Source organism: Apteryx rowi, unplaced genomic scaffold, assembly GCF_003343035.1.
Source record: "Apteryx rowi isolate R43461 unplaced genomic scaffold, aptRow1 scaffold_108, whole genome shotgun sequence".
In the NCBI taxonomy this organism is placed as follows: domain Eukaryota; kingdom Metazoa; phylum Chordata; class Aves; order Apterygiformes; family Apterygidae; genus Apteryx; species Apteryx rowi.
Genome location: NW_020447286.1, coordinates 1,843,919 through 1,863,444, shown reverse-complemented (window position 1 = coordinate 1,863,444; position 19,526 = coordinate 1,843,919). Strand labels below are relative to the sequence as shown.

The window sequence follows — 19,526 nt, the reverse complement described above, 5'->3', positions numbered from 1 at the left end:
TGTTTTTTTTCTCTCTATTTAAATAAGTAGTGTTTTCAAACACCAAAGAGACACCACATGCACAGCATTAAAGAGTATTAAAACTGGCTGTTTCTTTATTAATGATGGTGATCACACGGGAAGTAACTTCCACCCCTATTTTTTTGCACTATACCATGGTAAGTTTATGGCATCAACAGACCCTGAAGACAAAAACAATGAATCCACACTTGGAAAGCTTTAATTTGCCAGCAATTAAATCCTCAACTGACAATAAGATGCAGGTCTGAATTATACTCTGGAGTGCCATGCTTTTGAATGGAAAAATTGTAACATATTAATTTATTTAAAGATGTCAGATGAAACTTATCCCAACCCTTAATCAATCCGTGGCATAGAAGTTGCTAGGAAAATTGAACTGACTATGACAACTGACTTAGCAAATCAAAGCTAAAGGAGAACAAGTTGTTAACAATGTCGAAACCTACTGGTGTAAAACTTGTTTAACTGCTTTGTGTGTTGCTGGTGTACTCACTAATAAGATTTTATCTGAGAGATTAAGGAGAAGAAAGGTTGCTTTACATTGTCTTTCCAAAAAATGTTAGATATTTACAAGCAGACATGTTTCAAAAATAGAAATCTCAGCCATGCAGTTAAATAACCTTTTTAAACTTTAAATCGTCCTTTGTTTATATGGCGCTGTCCTTCATGATTACTGCTTATATTAACATCTTGTTTCTAATGTGCTCTCAGTACTTGCTGTGTGCGACTTGCAAAGCTGGCAGCCGCATCTCTGCAAGTTTTGCTTGTTTCATCGATAGTTATTTAGCGACATCAAAACACCACGACACAATGGAATTTTCTGAGTCATGCACAGCTATGGAACATCATGGACCATGAGTGACAAGAGTGATGGAGAAACAGCCAGTTTCACTGCAGTCTATATAAATTAAAAATAAATAAATAAAAAAAATACTTCTAAATACAAGAGTATACTGTAATTATATGTATTCACACACAGGCACACAAAGAAAGACATTGAACAGAGTGAGCACAGTGTGCCAATAACAGAAGAAAAAAAAATAGCCAGAAAGGGAAGGACAGCAGGGAAAAAGGCAACAGATGAACATTAAGCTGCCATGCTGAGGAATTTATTTGCGTCTTTTACTTGGTTGAAGGCGAAGCTGTTGGACAGCTGCTTCAGCAGCGGCGATGGCTGCCCCAGCGTCTTCAAGGTGGGTTTGAGTAACACTGGTTTTGCTTTGGCTGCGGGATGGCCCATGAGAGCGTAGATGTCCTTCAGAGGAAGACTTGGAGCTCCCCGGACTGCTGTGAGATTTCTCTATGGTGGGCACCTGCATGTCTACCAGGGAAATGGAAAAGCACAACTGTTGCATTTATTAAAAACAAACAAACTCATTTTCTTTCTCTAGCTGCATTCCAAAACAAGAAATAGTGATTAAGCTGCACAACTCCATTCAGAGTGTCAGGATATGTTATGATTAGGAAACTCCTGCAAAGCACTGTTTGCTACTTCCTCCCTCTTCTCTAGCCCAAGGAATAATTCATTTACTATTTGTTTTTTATAAACTGTGAATTATGCCTCCTTCATTGTTTTGTACTGGTGGAATAATGGTGTAGCCTACAGCCTAAATCATTTCCTGTTTATCCTCTCCATACTAGATAAGTAGAAGAAAACAGTATCACTTAAGCTGGTTTTGAATATTTAGGTGAGATAAGCAGTTTTATCCTCGATACTGCTGAATGCCCTGGTCAAAACCATAGTCTACTTACAATAATAGCTTTTGTACTAACCAATAACCTCTGGTTTAGGTATTGGTCTTACAAATACATCATGATTAAAAAGTTGTTAGTAAAAACATTACACAGAGAAATAGAGAAGAGATGGACCAGAATCTTATCGCTCTGATGCTCTCATCTGGATTCTATTTGGGATGGCTATTACTTGGATATTACATACATTGTGTCTTAGCTGAGCTATTGGTCACTATGTACTCAGTTTAAAAAAAATAAATGTAGAGATAAAGTTGTTGGAGCAAGAGACATTGAGATCAATTCTCTTTCTGCAAACACCGGTATAATTCCACTCTACCAGCCCCACTGATTTTTCAATACAATTGAGATATGCTGCAGCCCACTACCATTGACTGGAAATGCATATGTGTTATTACAGCATAATTGTTATTATGTAAAATATTAATGTGACATTTCCAGAAGATAAAATATCCATAGAACATTTAAAGGAATATGAAAAAGAAAGCCAAATACATATTGAATTTTGTCAAGGCTAGCAGAAAAATGAGAAGGGCACAGAATCTATAGTAGATGTGCAAAGCATATAGAGCTTATAAGTTGCTATTTTAAAAGACACAAATGCTCAGTAAGCTGGCTGGTACAGATCAGGCCAAATTAAGTCTTGGCACAAGCCTCCACTGAATTCATGACAGAGAAATAAGCTTTTAATGAAAGTGCATACAAACTTCATAACAGTAACTTTAATTTTCTATTAAAATTTAGGAATAGCAAAGGTTTTCCCATCATCTAGGAAAACTTTTCATATCTAATGCACTGAGTCATTCCTACCCTTGGAGGGATCCGGGAAGATTCCATGACTTCTGCTCTTGATGACTGATGGTTTTGGAGATTGCTGGCTACTCTGTCCAGAGTGAGTTTTCCCATGATCAATGTTTTCACTCTGCTCTTTCAGAGGGTACCACCGAGGAGTGTTGTCAAGCTGAGAGATGCTGGATAACTCAATCAACACCTATAAATGATTCAAAGTACAATATGTGGCCTGAATCTGATCTATTAATGATGGTGTATAGCAGAAGAGTCTACAGTTACGTTACCAGAAGTTGCAACCAAATGCAAGGGATTAAGGATCTCAGGATGTGTGCTGACAGACTCAAAATTCTCTGCCTGTGCTCTGACCTAGCCTGATATAAACTGGTTGTGCTCCAAAAACCACATTCATTAGCATGTTGCTGTGTCTAAATAATATGCCTTCTCAACAGGATCTCAGTAGGGTCTATTAGCTATAGACACAGCTCCATACCAAGATGGCTAGATATTTTAAAGGGTAGCTTGTAAGCACTAGCTTGGGGGCAAGACAGACAAGAGCTGTAGTCATTCTGCATTTGTTTGTATAGACACATCTTATCAGAAGAATGGTGTATTGTTATTTTCTCCTTTATGTCAATGTTAGAAAAGGTCAAATAATTTTAAATTTGTTAGTAATAAGATCTTGTACAATGTAAGACTGGTGTTTGTTAATTCTTTTCAAATTTTCATATCTACAGAATTTGTAAAAAAAGAAAAGAATAGGGATTTGCAATTTGCACCTTTGCACTTCACTAAAATAATAGAATTCAATAGGCCATTCAGGAATCAAAACTTCACTGGGGGGGAGGGGAAGGGATACAATAGCAATGAAGCAATGAAATGAGCAACCTGCCAAGGGAAAAAAAAAAAAAAAGTAGCTAAAACCAGCTCTAGGTCACTTGCATTGCTAATAGACATTTTGCAAAATTTCTAAAAAAAAAAAAAAATCAAAAAACAACAGACGTAGAGTACTAAAGCGTCATCAGAAAGTCTTGAACAAAGGAAAGGACAAAATCAGCCTTGTGTTTGGCTCTAAGGTGAGAGGAATTAACACTAAGGTCAGGTAGGGAAGCTTTAGAAATACCAGACAAATAAAGAGTGAAAATACCTCTGGGAACTATGTCTTCACAGTTGATTACAAGACTGAATAAAAGAAAACCCCTTCAAGTTTAGGTACGGGGAAGTCTCCTCACAACTGATCTTGTCTAGAAGGTCAAAAGTCTTTCTTCCTTTCCTTCTTTCTTACAGCTTTACAGGTCTGTATGTGACCTGGCTTGGTCTTTCTGGTTAGGTCTATACTTGCATCCTCTGGTTGTGTTCCATTTATAACTTAGTAATCAGCATGCTCCCTAGTGTGGTTTTTGGCTGTGATTTTGGGAATCACATGGAAGACACCAATATTCCAGATAGGTGTTGTAGACTGGGGGCTCTGTTCTTGAGGAGAAGAGCGTTTGGATGTGAACCATGATGTGCCACTTGTCTTCTAGGGCAATGTGACTACAGTCACATTCAATGCAACTACAGTCTTTGATGCCCATTAGCAGCACTGCTTACACCTTTGTGACAAATTCCTTATGGCATGATCTGGATTTTCCTTATTTGATGTTACTGCGCAAGTAAGACTGGATAGTCTTTTCCCCTTCCTTTCTCCAGGGAGAACTATTTTCCTATTTAAGTCTAAATGATTTAATAAATAAAATAGTTCTAGATGTTGAAAATATTTCAAGCCAAAAGTTTTAATCTTGCTGTGAAAGCAGCTGCAGGAGCATCCGTTTTCTAAATATCATAAATAATAATGATGTAAACATTCAGTAAAGCCCTGCATTTGGATAAATATAATGAACTCAGCAAGAATACTGATGCAGTATGCAGGAAATAAGTAATCATGTAGCTGCTTCCTATATATTTATTTTAGTAATTGTTCAAATAGTGATGCTTATTGCCCAGTTTTATAGTTACACAAAAGGGAACTGGAGCTGAACTGGGTGCTGTTTTGCTAAATTCAAAGGCAGGATAAGCAGAGATACTTTGAGTTACTGTTTATGAACAGTAACTTGAGGAATCGATTTTTCTGGGCATCTATTTCTAATTATGATCCTCTTCGGTAATAACATTTTAAATTACTTATTTGACATCATGGTTATTGCTGGCAATTCTGTATTATACGTGCATATGTTTATTTGCTTTTTAAAGAGAAAGTGCATTGCTTCCCATGATCACCGATCTCTTTTATTATTAATTATTAGGGTATTCACAAAAAACCTTACAAGATTTTGCTTTCAATTACATTTTTGTAGTATTATTTATTTCACAGGAGTTAAAAATGAGACCTCGAATCAGCAAGACCAAATAGCTAACACTTGAAATTACTTGTGCATATGCTGAATTATGGCTTGATGGCAGAATTTAATCTTTTAATCATTTCCAAAGACTGATACCTTCTCAGCCTGCCATATCACATTAAAATAGAGCTTATCATACATATAGTTTATCAGTCTTAACAGGAATTCCCCATGCAGTCACGCTTATGGCTGTTACTGTCCCATGCTCAGAAAACCATCTTAATTTTCCCTGAAATAACATTGTGTTGAGTCCCAAATAAACTTACCTACAGTTCACTGAGTGAAAGAGAAGGCAGGTATCTTACATGTCTGAATGAAGGAAATCACAACAATTTTGTTATGAAGTCAGCATTAAAACCGTTATGTACTGAAGGTAATACTTAAAGAATGCATGTTTTCACTACTCCTATACCTAGGAAGCAAACAGTTTCCAAATACCAGCATGTAGTTAATCAGCTTTCTCACTAGTCAGGGCAGAGAGAGGAGAAAATTAGATACTCACTTCACCAAGAAAGTCATTCGAGGAGAATCTATCATAATCCCAGACAGTCACTTCCAGTGTTTTCTTTTTCAGCTACAATTTAAGTCAAAAGATAATTAACCCCATTGCCACCATAAACTTCATATCAAGTCTGTATAGTGGGTTCTATTTGTCATCTCCTTGTACCCTTTCTCATAGTGACAGCCAGGCAGCTTTTGTCCTCCCATCAACCTTGATCTCAGAAAAAGAATTTTGTGCTATTATTTGATAGCAAGACAGATGGACTTGTATTTGGCACTGTTTGAGGAGTTTCCGTAAGTTGATTTTTGCCAGCCTGCATGTCCGCCACAACAGTCAAATTAATTTTTTTAAAGCCCCATTTTTGTATTTTCTGCTGCTTTTCTTCTCGTCAGGTCTGATGAGTTGTTTTGTTTATACAGAACTCAGACATTTGTCTAAAGTTCATCTGAATGTGGATTTCGTACATATTGATTTAAATACTCCATTTGTATAATGTCACCTGTGAAGGCTTGGCTTTAACACCCCTGGAAGCACAGTGCAGTCACTGGGACTGCAAGCAGCGCAGACATGGAGGACAAGTTGTACTGTCAGGCATTAATGACCACCATCAAAACCTATTATCTGCAGATCTTGATAAACACGATAGTTGTGTAAATCACTCTTCTTATGGGATAAAGGAAGAAACAAGTCTTTTTATGTGACAAGATAGCTTGAGACAGAGGAGCCGTTGACCAAAGCAGTTGACCTTATAGAAAAGGTTGATCTGAGGGGTCTGTGGGGACTGATGGAAAGAAAGGGCAACAGGATTCTTTATCCATGTCCTGTGCTAGGAGCAGAAGTCCAGCCGGTGGCTGGAGAGGCAGTAATAAATTCATGTGGCTTGAAAGAGAGAAGAAAAAAAAAAAAGTAGTGGGGATATGGGATGTCTGAGAAGTCAGGCTGGGGAGTGGTAAGTGGAAAATTTCTTGGATCCTTCCAAGGAAAATGGGACTCTGCATACTTGGATAAAAGAAGTCAGAATAGAAATCTTACGCTATAGTTAGGATTGTCATCCCAACAGAAGCAACCCGTCACTCACGGCTTTCACTATTAGCTGGCTGCTTAGGACAGAGGTGCAACAAAGGATCCAATTGTTGATCAAAATAATAAGCCATCCCATTTAATATACCTGTTACATGTACTCTCAGGAAAACCAGCATTCGCTATTTACTTCCACTGCTGCTTGGTTTAATGGAACACTGATTCAGACAGTTTTAAACATTTTAAATTGCACTGAACTGATAATTTCATCTTATTATTATTTATTAGGAATATCTGCTGCTCCCAGCTAGTTTTAGAAAAATGAGCAACTATGCAAAGCCAGTTTCTTTAGAAATCATGTTAAAATCAGCATATCCTGGTAAACCCACACAAAGGGTAATGCTATTATTTTTAGCAGCTACAATGTACTCTTTAAGAAGGCAACAACGTGATTTGAAAGCTAAGATTTAAAAATATATATTTTAATAATTCAGAACAGTTCTTTAATCTTTCTCTTTTTTAATCCTGCCTACTTAGGCAGTATTTAACATAGTCTTCTTAAAAAACACCCTACAAAAATTAAGCAAAAAGTTGAACACAGAAAAGGTTCTCTTTTGAATATGCTTTACAGAATGTGTAAAGCTGATTTCCTTGACTGAATCAAATTCCTTCTCTTTTCTATTCCAAGACAGTATCAAAATTGCAATGTGAAAAATAACCTGAAAAAATGAGTTGGGCAGCCACTGGTCCATGCTACTTTTAGATTCCTGAATGATATAGTTTCCTGTTACATTAAGTATTTGTGCTTGTATCCTCAAAAAAGAGAGGAATAGCATAAATACTTTTCAGAAGTGTGTTGTCTCAGTCTTTGCTATTTTGGAAGGACATGGTCTTCTTGTTGCAAGTGATGACAGTGCAAAGAGTGAGAAGAACGTATAGATCCAGGAAAGGGAAAAAAATACATATGGATTTGAAGGATTTTTGTGGAAACTGGAAAACAGATGAGACTTTCAAGCAGCTGGAACCCTACCTTGCTAGCTTTTTTGCATTAGTATAATAATAAAACTGTGCTGAAAACTTGCAGCAGTTAGATTTCTTTGAGATCTCTATTTTAAGCCTCTTAGTTTAATAAAGCTTTTATAAAATATTATGACAATGAAAAACCATCAGAAGAGCTTTATTAGGCAGGGTGCATGAAATGAGTTTCAAATAGGAGGAAAATTGCTTTTCTGACCCTGTATATATGTACCACTATTAAAGGCAAAGAGCCCTTGATGGCCAGTGACTTGAAAAGTAGTCATTATTACTAGCACAGCAAAGCAAGGTTCTGCTTTACACCAGCCTGTTTTAGCTCATGAAGCCAGAAGTTCAGATCCCTATCAGGGATTTAACTTATGCCAGATGATTTTTTTGAAATGGACTCCTGCCGGTAGGTTTCTGCAAATGGGCAATGCACTTGCAGGGAAATAAGAAAGTGCCCTTAAAAAAAGGAAAGCCGTTTGGCCCAGCTGACCATACGCACACTACAAAAAGCAATCTGAGCACAAACCATGTTATGAAAAGAGCTTTCCTAAGCTAATTTCAGGTATTGCTTTGGGGGAACATGCTAAAGGGAAAAACAAAGTAAAGACATGTTATTGAATGTGAACTCCAGTTAGCCTTAGGCTGCTGTGGACAACCATCATTTAAAGAAGATGAAGGAATATGCAGAATCTGCTGCTATAAATAATATTTTCTCTTGTTGAAGACATAATCAACAACACACGACAGAAGTGTCCATTTTTGGATTTGAATGTCTTAAGATTGTTGTGTGTTGAAACTGATAACGCAGGTCTATTTGTAATTAAAAAAATGCATTGCTTGAAATATTTAATAATTTTTCCTTGAAAAAGTGCATACAATCCATGACTGGAGCAAAGGCAATATTTTAATGCAGTTTTCTTTTCTCCTATGCCTAAAGCAAATTCTGTAACTACTTCACAGATATTATAAAAGAGTAAGATCACAAATTTCAGTTTATATATTTGATGAGTAGAAATTAAGGTGTTGTATCATGCAATATACTTATTTGTGTTTATATTCACATTTAACACTTTATTGTTCTCAGCTATATATTGCTGTACTTCAGGACATGGGAGGATAAAATACTTTTGATAGGTGACTTAGGAACCTACATTCTATTGTTCAAGATCTTCAGTAATATTTAGGCTTCAATGTCTCATTGGCTCTTATGAAAACTTTTATTACTTTTGGGAATGAGATTTAGGCTCCTAAATCACTCATGGACTTTTGAAAATATTATTCTTCCTAAATATGTTAACTTCAATTTAAGGACAAGAAAATATTTTGCAAGAGCTTTAGCTACGCATTTTAATGATTTATATCTGTTACTTGAGGAAATAATTTTATCCAGTTTCTGATGAATAAGAAATTGAGATAAACAAAGCCACACATTGCACTGAGGTCATACATTATACCAGTGATGTAACCAGCAAAAGAACTTACATCTTTTACCATCTCTCCTAAAACTATTCAAATGCATCATCTCCTACTTAAAGTAGGCAGTTGACTTGAGTTAGCAATTGTTATACAATATTTATACTGTGTGTACTGGGCCTTCTTCTCAAACTGTAGTTATTTCCACCTTATTACTTAACAAAAAACTTAAATTACTAAATATTCAGAGTTTAGTTTATTTTATCTCCAACTGTCAAAGTAGAATTTGCTACATTATAAAACTAATCATTCCGACTTTGAAAAAGTCTGTTTCATTTCAAAGTGATCTCTTTCTCATAATTATTTTCAGTTTAATTTCAGTTGTTATGAAACAGAAAAGGAAAATGAAAAATTGTGCAACCAGCCAATGTCTAGACAGTGAAAGGACTATTTTAGGAGATATTTAATAATACTTATTTGCTGTCAGAAAGCAAGCCATGCTTTGAATGGAAAGGAAATGCTTCTTTTAGGAAATAATATTTATAAAGATTCATGAGTTTATATTAGGGAATGGCTTGTTAACTCTGTACAACTTTATGTATGATGCATTTTTGCCTGTTTGTTGATCAGATCATTCATTCTCAGTCTATCATGACTACTGTCTTATATTTCTCTTCATATTTTTTACTACTCTGAAATATGTATTCATGATGGTTATAAGTGAAAATAATAGCTATGCATGCCAATAGTTCTTCAAACTGTAGAATGTACTTATCATCAGCGTGGATTAATTTGCTGATTTAGGTACGTATTTTACTTTGTCTTCTCTGAGCCAGGGCACCAAATTTAATAGGAGAAGAATCACTCACACAGGTATCTAACCACTAAATAAAAGCCATGAAGAGGTGTGGAAGGAAACACTATTCCCTGCACACACTTCCCTGCCTGAGAAGAGGACAGAATATATAACAGACGTGATGCTTGGAAGAAGCATGCACACTTACAATCATAAGCCCTGTATAAAAATCTCAGAGGAAGGGAAAAGGAGGGAATTTGCAAATTGAAAGCAAAAGTTCAAAGAATGCAATATGTGACCTAAAGGCTACATTTCACCAAGCAATGGTTAAAAGACTGACATCGATATCAGGAGATTTTCTGACATAAATCTCTGTCTACCAAATCCTAGAGGTCATTATCTAATTTAAAATGACCAAACAGCAATCGAATATCTGATGCCCAAGCACTCTTACCTACAGCTGTGTGAAACATCACAGCAGAATATGAAAGCAAATTAAGTAAACTGAAGAGTCATTTTTAAATGGAAAGCTCAGACCACATTGTTTGGAAATGCTGTTAAGGCTTATGAACCTTTTCACTGAACCTAGAAGATTTAGGGTTTATGTTGCAGCCATACAAACCTCACAGTCTTATTTCTTAGGCTTTCTGTCAATGAGCTTCCATTTATGCAAGCTTACAAGAAACAGCATGTGAAACCCTACTAACCATAACCAGCATCTGAAAACCTATTAACCATAACCACTACGTATAACAGAGTTCCTCTGAATTACTCTGAGGCAGTGACTATAAAGACAAGAGGCTGTAGATGAGATGAGCAACTATGCAAGTCCCTCTGTGAGAAGGGTTTTGCTCCTTGCAAAAGCCAACATCTTAATCTATGTTGCCCTTGCCGAACAAAAAGAATGAATAACTAACATTTTAAGTTAGGAAGATAATACTGAGGTCTTGGTGTCATGTTGGAGAAGTGTGTTAAAGGCATTGAAAAATTTGGTCATTCAAAATTCTGGTCATTGCAGGATCTTTTATGAAGTACTGAAAGATTAGATGGCCTTGAAAAATGAAGTTGAAAGTATCAAGAACAAAATACTAAGATCCAGTGCAGATCCAGTATTCAATTTAAACAAAAGGCCTTGACCATCATTTTGCCTTTTCAAATGGTAAAAAAAGTCTCTTTAAAAGGGAAAAGGAGAGAAAGAGGACTGAAATTACTACATACTGCCTCAGTTAACACCACAGATCATAATTAGAGTTAGGGAGTCACCAAGAAACAGGCGGAGAAGACTTTCATAGACCTCCTTCCCAAATGTGATTGAAGTCTTCTATAACAAGGAAATTAAGCTGCTTCTGTGGTTTTTGTTTTTTTTTTTTTTTCAGTTGATTCATATTTCAAGCCAATTACTAAACATTGCTGCTACATGTAAACATGTGTATCTAAATTTCACACATGTTTTTGAACAAAAAAAATTTTTATTCTGAGTAAACTTACATGACTTCTGGAACCAAGAATGATTGTTTTTGCATCTGCTTTAGAAACTCCTTATGTCTTGATTTATTCCCTCCCTGTATTCCATTATCATTTTTAGAGTTGCCACATCTGTACTTATGACATACTTATGAACGTTAAGATTCTGGCACTATCTCCACAAATCTGAGGAATGCTGACAAAAGCATGAATCTCAGGGCATAATCTGTGATTAAGTTGATGGGTCACGTGCTTCCTGTGAACCACAGTTACGGAAGAGGAGAAAAAGTTAGTAGTGATCAACTTCCCTGTCTCAAAAGAACTCACTGTTTGTCTGATACACTTATATTGAAGGTACTTGTAAAATTACTAAGAATACAACAATATCAATCATGCAGAAATAATAGCATTCTCCTCGGGTGTTTTCCTATTGTAAGTGTGTGTATAGAATTTGATGCGTGTGTAAAGAGTGAGGAGCTGCATGGGGCTGGTCAAGGAAATTCACACTTGGTACCTTCTACACTACCCCCCATTCCCACAAATGACCATTTTTTATGAGCAAACGGGCCAATAACAGAGTATTGATATAGTGAGTTCTATTAAAGCCAAAGACATCATTCCAAGTTTTCCCTAAATTTGGCAAGAGTTCATAGGGGTTCACAGAATTGCCAGTACCGCTGCTCCCATCACAGTGAGCACTACAGATCAAACAAATAAAGCAGCAAATCCCACTGAATAGTACCAAGTCACACACCTGCTCCATGGAGATATTTTTATAAATGACTGTCTGATTCCACTCAGGATTCAAGCTCTTCTGCACGTATTTAGTCCTCCGCTTATACTCAGCACTGAATTTGAACAAAGGAAGGAAACATTACATTAGTGATTTCTTGTTTCTTTCAGCTCTAATGCAAAAAAAAAAAGGAAAAAAGGAAAAAAGAAAAAAAGAAAAGAACTCCATTCCTCAATTCTGCAACAGCTCAGAGTTACATGAGGACAAAGACAGCCTATGGGTCTTTTTACATTTAGTATGCTTTCCTGACATGGGCTTTTAAAACATCTTCCTATGACTCTTCAGTAGGCTGTCTCTGTCCACAACTGTTTCAGCCTAAAGCACCAGTTAGCACAGGCACACATGCTTTGGTTTTGCACTGAAGGAGTTGTGCTCTGCTTATGAAAGAAAGAGATAATGCATTGATTTCTTTTCTAAGACAATCTCCTATTAGACCATTAAGGTAGCATGAATCCATTATATTTATAGTTTACATTCTCTGATTATAGCAGACCCGTCTCACAAGAATGTTTAATGAATGCCATAGGGTAACTAATATCCTCTTAATGATATAAGCACTAATTTCTTATTGATCTTGTTCTTTGGATCTGCCTCTAACTATACTGGAAAGAAACATAAAAGTGCATCAAGCTCATGATTGTTTTTATCAATAGCCAAGAATAAAAAATTTGGCTGAATAATCTGTTTTTAGAAAAGAATTGGTAGTGCATTCTATTATACTTTGCACTTCCTGAATATGGGGAAAGCAATGAACTAGCCTTTAATAGAAAATGGATCCATCTAGCACTGTGAGCTTTGATGTCAGATTTGCTTCCATTCCAATTTTAATTTAATACAAATTTTAATGGAGATCATGAAAAGGTTGGGGAGGAGAACATGAAAAGCTTTTAATACTTTGAAAACCCAGCAGATATAAAGAATCTTTTTTTGCTACTCTGCAAGTTAACTGCCCTTAGACTTCTGTTAAAACTTCCCATGCATTAAAGGACTTACATGTTACATCTACTATTAAATTTAATGTGCTCAGAACTGTTCTTTAGCATTAAGGCCAAAATGGCATGGGATGACCAGTATCTACCCCACTAAACTCTGCTAGGGTGCCTCTACACTAACATTTGGCCATGTGCTGTTCTCCCGACTGTCTCACTTCTGACTGTGTTTGAACTGCGAACACTGAACTGTGTTTGGGTTTGCCCTGTGTCACGGCCTCAGTGCTAATGAGCTAGATTCCTTTCACATGAAGCTAAGCCAGGAGATGCGCTCCAGGGTCTCATTCATTCGGCCCAGCCACTAATGGTGTATAGCGCATGGTACCAGACTAGTGCCGGTCTGAATTAAAGCTGACGCTGTATGCCTTTGGGGCAATGTTGGGTCTTGTGCTACCTTCTAATTATTCTGGAATTCTTAGTGGCACTATTCTCCAAAAAGCGATGGCCACATCAAAGCCCCTGCTAGCCAGCTTGTTACTTCCCAAAGCGGGCTAGGAACTGTTTGGGAGAATGGTAGTTGAGCTGGTCAAAAAGCATGGCTAGCCTGGACTAAAATTTTGACAGTACTGACGACTGAGTTCCAGCTCCCAGGATTATTCCCGGGCACTGTTTCTTTTATTAGTACACTCTGTGAGGTTTGGGGTTTCTTTTGAGAGAGAGGAGCATTCTCAATTGTTTTGATAAGAATATTAAAAGTGTAAAAGAAATACAGTACAGGTTAATATTTCCTTTTGTTTTTCTCTCTTTTCTAATTCTTAAGGGACTGCCTTACTTTGTATACCTACAGTATTACAGCATTGGATATGGTGGCTTTACCCGCTAAACACTCAAGTATTCCCACTAAAATTAACAGTATTGCTTGTGTAATGAGGCACTCTTCAATACACTGCTACAAGAATTAAAACACAATTAAAATTATTATTTTGGCTGGTTCTGGAGATTAAGTTTCCTTAATTTGTCTTTTTTACATTAGTCAATACATTACAAAACTGACCAAAAAAAATCTGAATAACAAACCCACTATATTTCAGAAATTCCATTCTTTACATAGTATACATTTTAAATTACTTAAATAGTTGTACTGATTGGAGAGTGTCCATGAAACTCAATAGATTTAAATTAATTTTCTGAAGTTTATGCAATATTTCAGAAACTACTTAGAAAACATGTAGGAAGTTATGCCTTCCAGTTCATTCTTTTGCCAAAATGTCTCTGTTCCCAACTGTATTCTTGCTAATGTATCTTCAGAACTAATTTTAAATGTAATTACCTGCTTTTATAGCTCCGTTCCATTATCTAATCAGCCAGCATTTATTGAAAATGTTGGTTCACAAGGGGAGGAATGATGCTAAACTCACTTTATGGAAAGATTTGAATGTTTATACAATCAAAGTACTGCATACCGATGGAGGCTGGGCACAATGGACCTACGAGGAGGACCAACTACTTATCTTTAAGCTCACTAAGTAATTGAACTGAGTGCCAGGCAGATGTTGTAGAGAACAACCATCCTCAGTGGATTACTGAGCCACTCACTACAACCATAACATGAGAGCCACAGTCGTGAAGTGGACATAATATCAGCTTTATAAACCTGGTATGTCAAGAAACCTATAAAATGTCACATACATCGACATTATGATAGTGGGGATGCATTGTGAAAGGAGATCAACAGCTCTGCTTGTGGGACCACTCTGAATAGTGTGAGCATAGCAAGAAGGCATCTGGAATTTAGCATTTAAATAGAGCATCTAGATATTATCAAGCATGAAGAATAATAAACTTCATTGACTTTTCCATACTGAAACCTAGAGCTGGCTGAAATTTTTCATTCAGCTTAAAAGCTTTTCTTTTTTTTCCTCTTAACTTTTTATTTTAAAAATGATTCTTTTCAATTTTGGATGTTTCCACTTTCAGCAAATCATTCAGATCATACTTATGTAATTAAAATATCTATTTTTGCATAAAAAATGGATAATTATATGCATAAATTGATTTTTTTTCTTTCTTTCTAAAGAGAGAAATCTCCAATTTCTAGCAAGTGCCACTTCATTTTCACATAGTTATTACAAAAAAAAAAAAAAGACAGAAGCCTTGGCTCTTGTATCTCTCCAATGATATCATATCAGAGCTGCAGAAAAAGGTACAACACAGACAAGCTTTGATCAAAGCAATAAAACATTTTTTGCTCTCAATGATAGGAAAATAAGTCCCCTCTCCTTTTTTTGGTCAAGCTGTCAGTGCTGAATGATATTGTCTAATGAAATGGGCTTGCAGCTCTTTCTGCTCTTGCTTTTTGCTTATAGTCGTTCTGTGCAGTTACATTTATTTTCTTGAAAAAAAATGCTATACCACTGTCTTCCATTTATTGAAAAATGGAGTTTGTAAAACATAGTATTTGTCCACCTCTGCTTATGAGAAGAAAGCAGCAGCTCTCCATAATGCAATCAGTTTTGTTGGCCAAGGAGTACAGCAGTATCTTTTTGGAAAGCTTTCTTTTTTCTTATACATTAACAAGAGAGGGATGGAAGAGAATCTACAGGGAGCAAATGCACGTTAAAAAAGAAACTCATCCAAAGTTTTTTTTGCAAGCAAATCTTAAATAGTTTAAACCCTCTGCTGCATTCTTCTCCTACTCTCTGAAGCCAGGAAAGCACATCCATCACTCTAAGTCTTCTTGAGAATTCACGTACCCACTTGGAGCAAGGCAACATTGGCAAGTGACAGCAGGGTTGAGAGCAACTCTCTCTTTGGCCTCACAACACTCCTCAAATGAATATTTAATCTGATTAACTCCTACTGAAAGATTACCTAGACTTCTCCTACACCCAAGGTAACCCATTTACTTCTTACCTTAATGAAGCTGCTGTAGTAATGTATAGCTTGGGCCTGTCTAAAAGTCAGCTGACATATTGATTTTAAAGACCTAATATGCCTTCTATTTGAAGAAAGTAGGAAAGGTCCTATTATGCACTCAACCAAGAAAATAACACCATGACATTCCCCTTCCTGTCCTCAATTTCCTTCTGCAATATTACAACTTCATCACCTTTTCAAAGTTTCTGATTCTTTCTGGAGATATGTGAGAAGGTGATTCACACAGTGTTGAGTTGTAGAGCTGGCAGAAACAAAGGTTAAATGTGCTGTTAACATCGTAACTCTGGAATATTTCCAGTGAAGTCCATAGAGCAGAGGGAAGCAGGAGACCCTGGCCACCTCTAAGGCAGCCCAGACCCAGACTAAGCTGGATGACAGGCCAGGTCTTTAAAAGTCTGACGGGAAAGATTTGGCAAATACATTAAGTCTATCCTACTGGTACACATTCTCCTCTGGGCTGCTATTGGTAATGCTTTAACACATTCATTAAAGCTAATCTATACCTCGTATGAAATAATTCACACTGGAAATTCATAAGCTATGCCATATGTGATGAGATGGAAATTGCATTACTATCATTTCTCCATGTTTCCCAAATTGTATTTTATTGATACTTAATAAAACTGAAAATACAATGAAGAAAGTATAGAATAACCACATGTAAAATGTGGCATTTAAACACATCCATTTAATAATTTTATTAATGATGAAACAGGATGATGTTAGAGTAGATCTGTTTATTAAAAAGCCATCTGTCAACTTGTTTGATAAGGCTTCCCTTTTTAAACAAGTGTAGAATTATAGGGCTGAAATTCTATTACCATGTACTTATTCTGGGTTGATACTAGCATTTCTCCAGAACAGAATTTTGCCTTATGTTTCCAACTCAGCACAAACAAAGTATAAGTAATTCCAGTAACTAAAAAAACATTTACATTAAATGGCCTTTTATAGGATCAACCAGCTTAAATTCATCTAGGTGATTATTTAGAATGTTACTTGGTTTTATACAAAGATGCTGTGCAAGATGTAGAGAGAAAAATACTCTGGCTCAGTTCCAAACTGCATCAGTCTCTCTTGGCATCATTCAAAATTGTGAGACAAGTTCATAGATAATTACCCTGCAACTTTCAGTGAGTGAGGACCAATTTTAGATGTCTCTTATTGAACTAAATTATTCCAGACTTCAAAAGAAGTTTTTGGAGTTTGAGCCTAGAATGTTACTGCATCAAGGAATGCTAGTTATTTGTTTCCGATTCCTTCTGACCCGAAAATGGGATTTAATAAAGGATGAGTAGCAAAAACATGCTGTAATCATGTGCCATCAAAACTCAAGAGAAATCTATGGCTCAATGCACAGGCTTATCATAACATCCTGCACGCATACAAAAATGAAAGAATAAAATTGAAAGACAGTACACTCTACCTTGCATTTTGGACAACCATGACTTGTCTGCATACCCCCAGCATTAGTGTTAGGGACGCAGAAGAAGCAGCATGAGAAAAAATGGGAAGAGAAAGAGATGAAAGAAAACATGTGAATAGTGGGTAGTTTCTAGTATCAAAATCAAAGGAAATAGAAGCATTAGAAAGAACAAGCAACCTAATATGGATTGAACTACAAATAAAAGCTATTTATGAGCAGTTAAGTTTCTGGTTTCCCATACAAGCTTCACACTTTTGAGAAGCTCTTCATTTTCATTATTCTCTAAAGCACCAAGTTACATGTGAAACAAGAATATTGCCATATTGTAAATGAATGAGAATAAAAGTAAAATCCAAATTCTTCATAATTTGGCCCCAAGCTTGAACCTATATTTGGATCTGGCTTAGAACTCTGGAGGATGGACATATCTGTAGTTCAAAGCCTCATTTCTGCATCAGTGAATGTACCTGCAAAATGTACCAGTAAGATTGGTTTCATCAAGTATTTGAGTATTAGACAAGACTCTTAAGTGCATGAAAAAGCTTCCAAATTTTTAATAATTGAACGTTCTATCTGTCCACCATAAACTGCCATTTTAGAACAGGTCCTAACCTGTTCCCATTACATTCAGTGATAGTTTTGGGACCAGTGCCATTGAACAATACTGAATCCTGTAGAGCTTGAATTAGCAAGTTCTAATGCTGATAAGACCATGCCTTTAATTGTCCCATTCAACTGCTCTTAGCTGTGTTTGTCCTTATACCACATGCTGAACTGTGACCATAGCATTCACTTTCCTGTTAACTTAAATAAGGTCAGAAATACATTTTTTTAATAGCATAGCCAAGTCTAAGAGTCTTTTAAAATGAGTGTGACTACACAAACAGAAAAGTTTGTTGGAATTTGTCTTTGCAAACTAAGGCCTGATCTGTCAACTTAACTTTAGATATATCTATTGTATCACTGAAGGCAGCAGAATTAATATAACTATATGTATAGTTATGCATGCATACGACATCCTGCAACTTTAGAGCAATAAAAAGCTATAATGTCACTAGTATAGAAGCATATTTTTAAAGAAAAACTACTGAGCTATTTGTAATTATCATCAGAGCACAAAAAGAAATGGTCTGTGAAAAAATGATTAGTGATTTGTATAGTCACTAAATACAAAATTACCAGGACTACTAAAACCACATCTTAGCTCTTAGAGCTTAAAAAAAAAACAAAAAACCACACGGAATGAATGTTTTCTGTCTAATATTTCTGACCTTTAATATTATACGGTAACCTTAAATCAAACTCAGGTCCTGTGACTGTGCATGTTTGCAAATCTGTCCCAAATTCAGAGTGTCTGAGCTAAAGCAATAACTCCATTTTAAACTTAACTTGCAGCTTCCTGTATTACAGCATCACAGGACAACTCATTATGAACCCCAGAAACCAGGTAATTTAATACAAATTAAAGACAGATTTCTAATAAGAACTTTGAAGTCCATATATTTGGTATGTTTCAGCAAACTGTCATTTTTGCAATACATATTTTTGCATGCATTACAATTTTGAAATAGGAAGATTAAAAAAATAAAGAAATTAACAGATATGATCATGATGCCTCTGAAGCAACTAACAAAACATGTACTTTATCCTGAGATTAGGATCCAGTTCTTAATTCTGAATAACTCATTAAAAATCCACCATTTTTCCTGATCTTGTACCTACATTTTCTATAGCAATAACTGCCTGTTCTGTTTATTAGCAACAAGTAACAAACACAAATTAAAAGAAAGGAAGTTTGGGTTGAAATTTCTCCTGCACTTACCCTCTTCCTGGCAGAAGATAAACTTTAACAAAAGGGTCAGAATAGCCATTGTTATCTCTGGGAGCAAGGTTTCTTGCCTGAAGGATGTGGATGATAAGGTTGCCAAGGTGTTTGTCATAGTTGACTTGAAGCTAGAGAAGGCATTAAAACACTGTTAGATTTTTCTTTATAAACATTATTTCCTAAATGATTCAACTGCTCTTGAAATCCTTTGAACAAAGTGAGGTTTAGATCTTTACTTTTGGGTGGAAATGACTGCATCTTAGAAGTTTCTCTCTCTTCCCACTGACTATAATGGGATTCTCAGACTTTCAGAAGTAACGCACAATAAGTGCCCAAAGGCTAAAGATTGTAATGAAGTTCACTGTATTTTCAGCCCTTTCAGGAACAGTTGCATTTTCCATTCTTCTGTTTGTGGCATTAAAGACAGATGTGAAAATCTAGCAGTGACTTACACG

The 19,526-nt window shown here is 36.1% G+C and overlaps 1 protein-coding gene across 1 annotated transcript in view; it reads right to left on the bottom strand.

Moving 5' to 3' along the window:
• Positions 1-19,526, bottom strand: part of PCLO (piccolo presynaptic cytomatrix protein) — a 371,358-nt gene that overhangs the window by 58,275 nt on the left and 293,557 nt on the right. Inside the window, exons 16-21 of the mRNA XM_026071312.1 lie at positions 19,069-19,199; positions 17,247-17,273; positions 11,916-12,009; positions 5,446-5,517; positions 2,584-2,764; positions 1,148-1,342 (exon numbers count right to left, since the gene is read on the bottom strand). Of these exons, the coding sequence (XP_025927097.1) occupies positions 1,148-1,342; positions 2,584-2,764; positions 5,446-5,517; positions 11,916-12,009; positions 17,247-17,273; positions 19,069-19,199 (700 nt within the window). The remainder of the gene's footprint in view (positions 1-1,147; positions 1,343-2,583; positions 2,765-5,445; positions 5,518-11,915; positions 12,010-17,246; positions 17,274-19,068; positions 19,200-19,526) is intronic.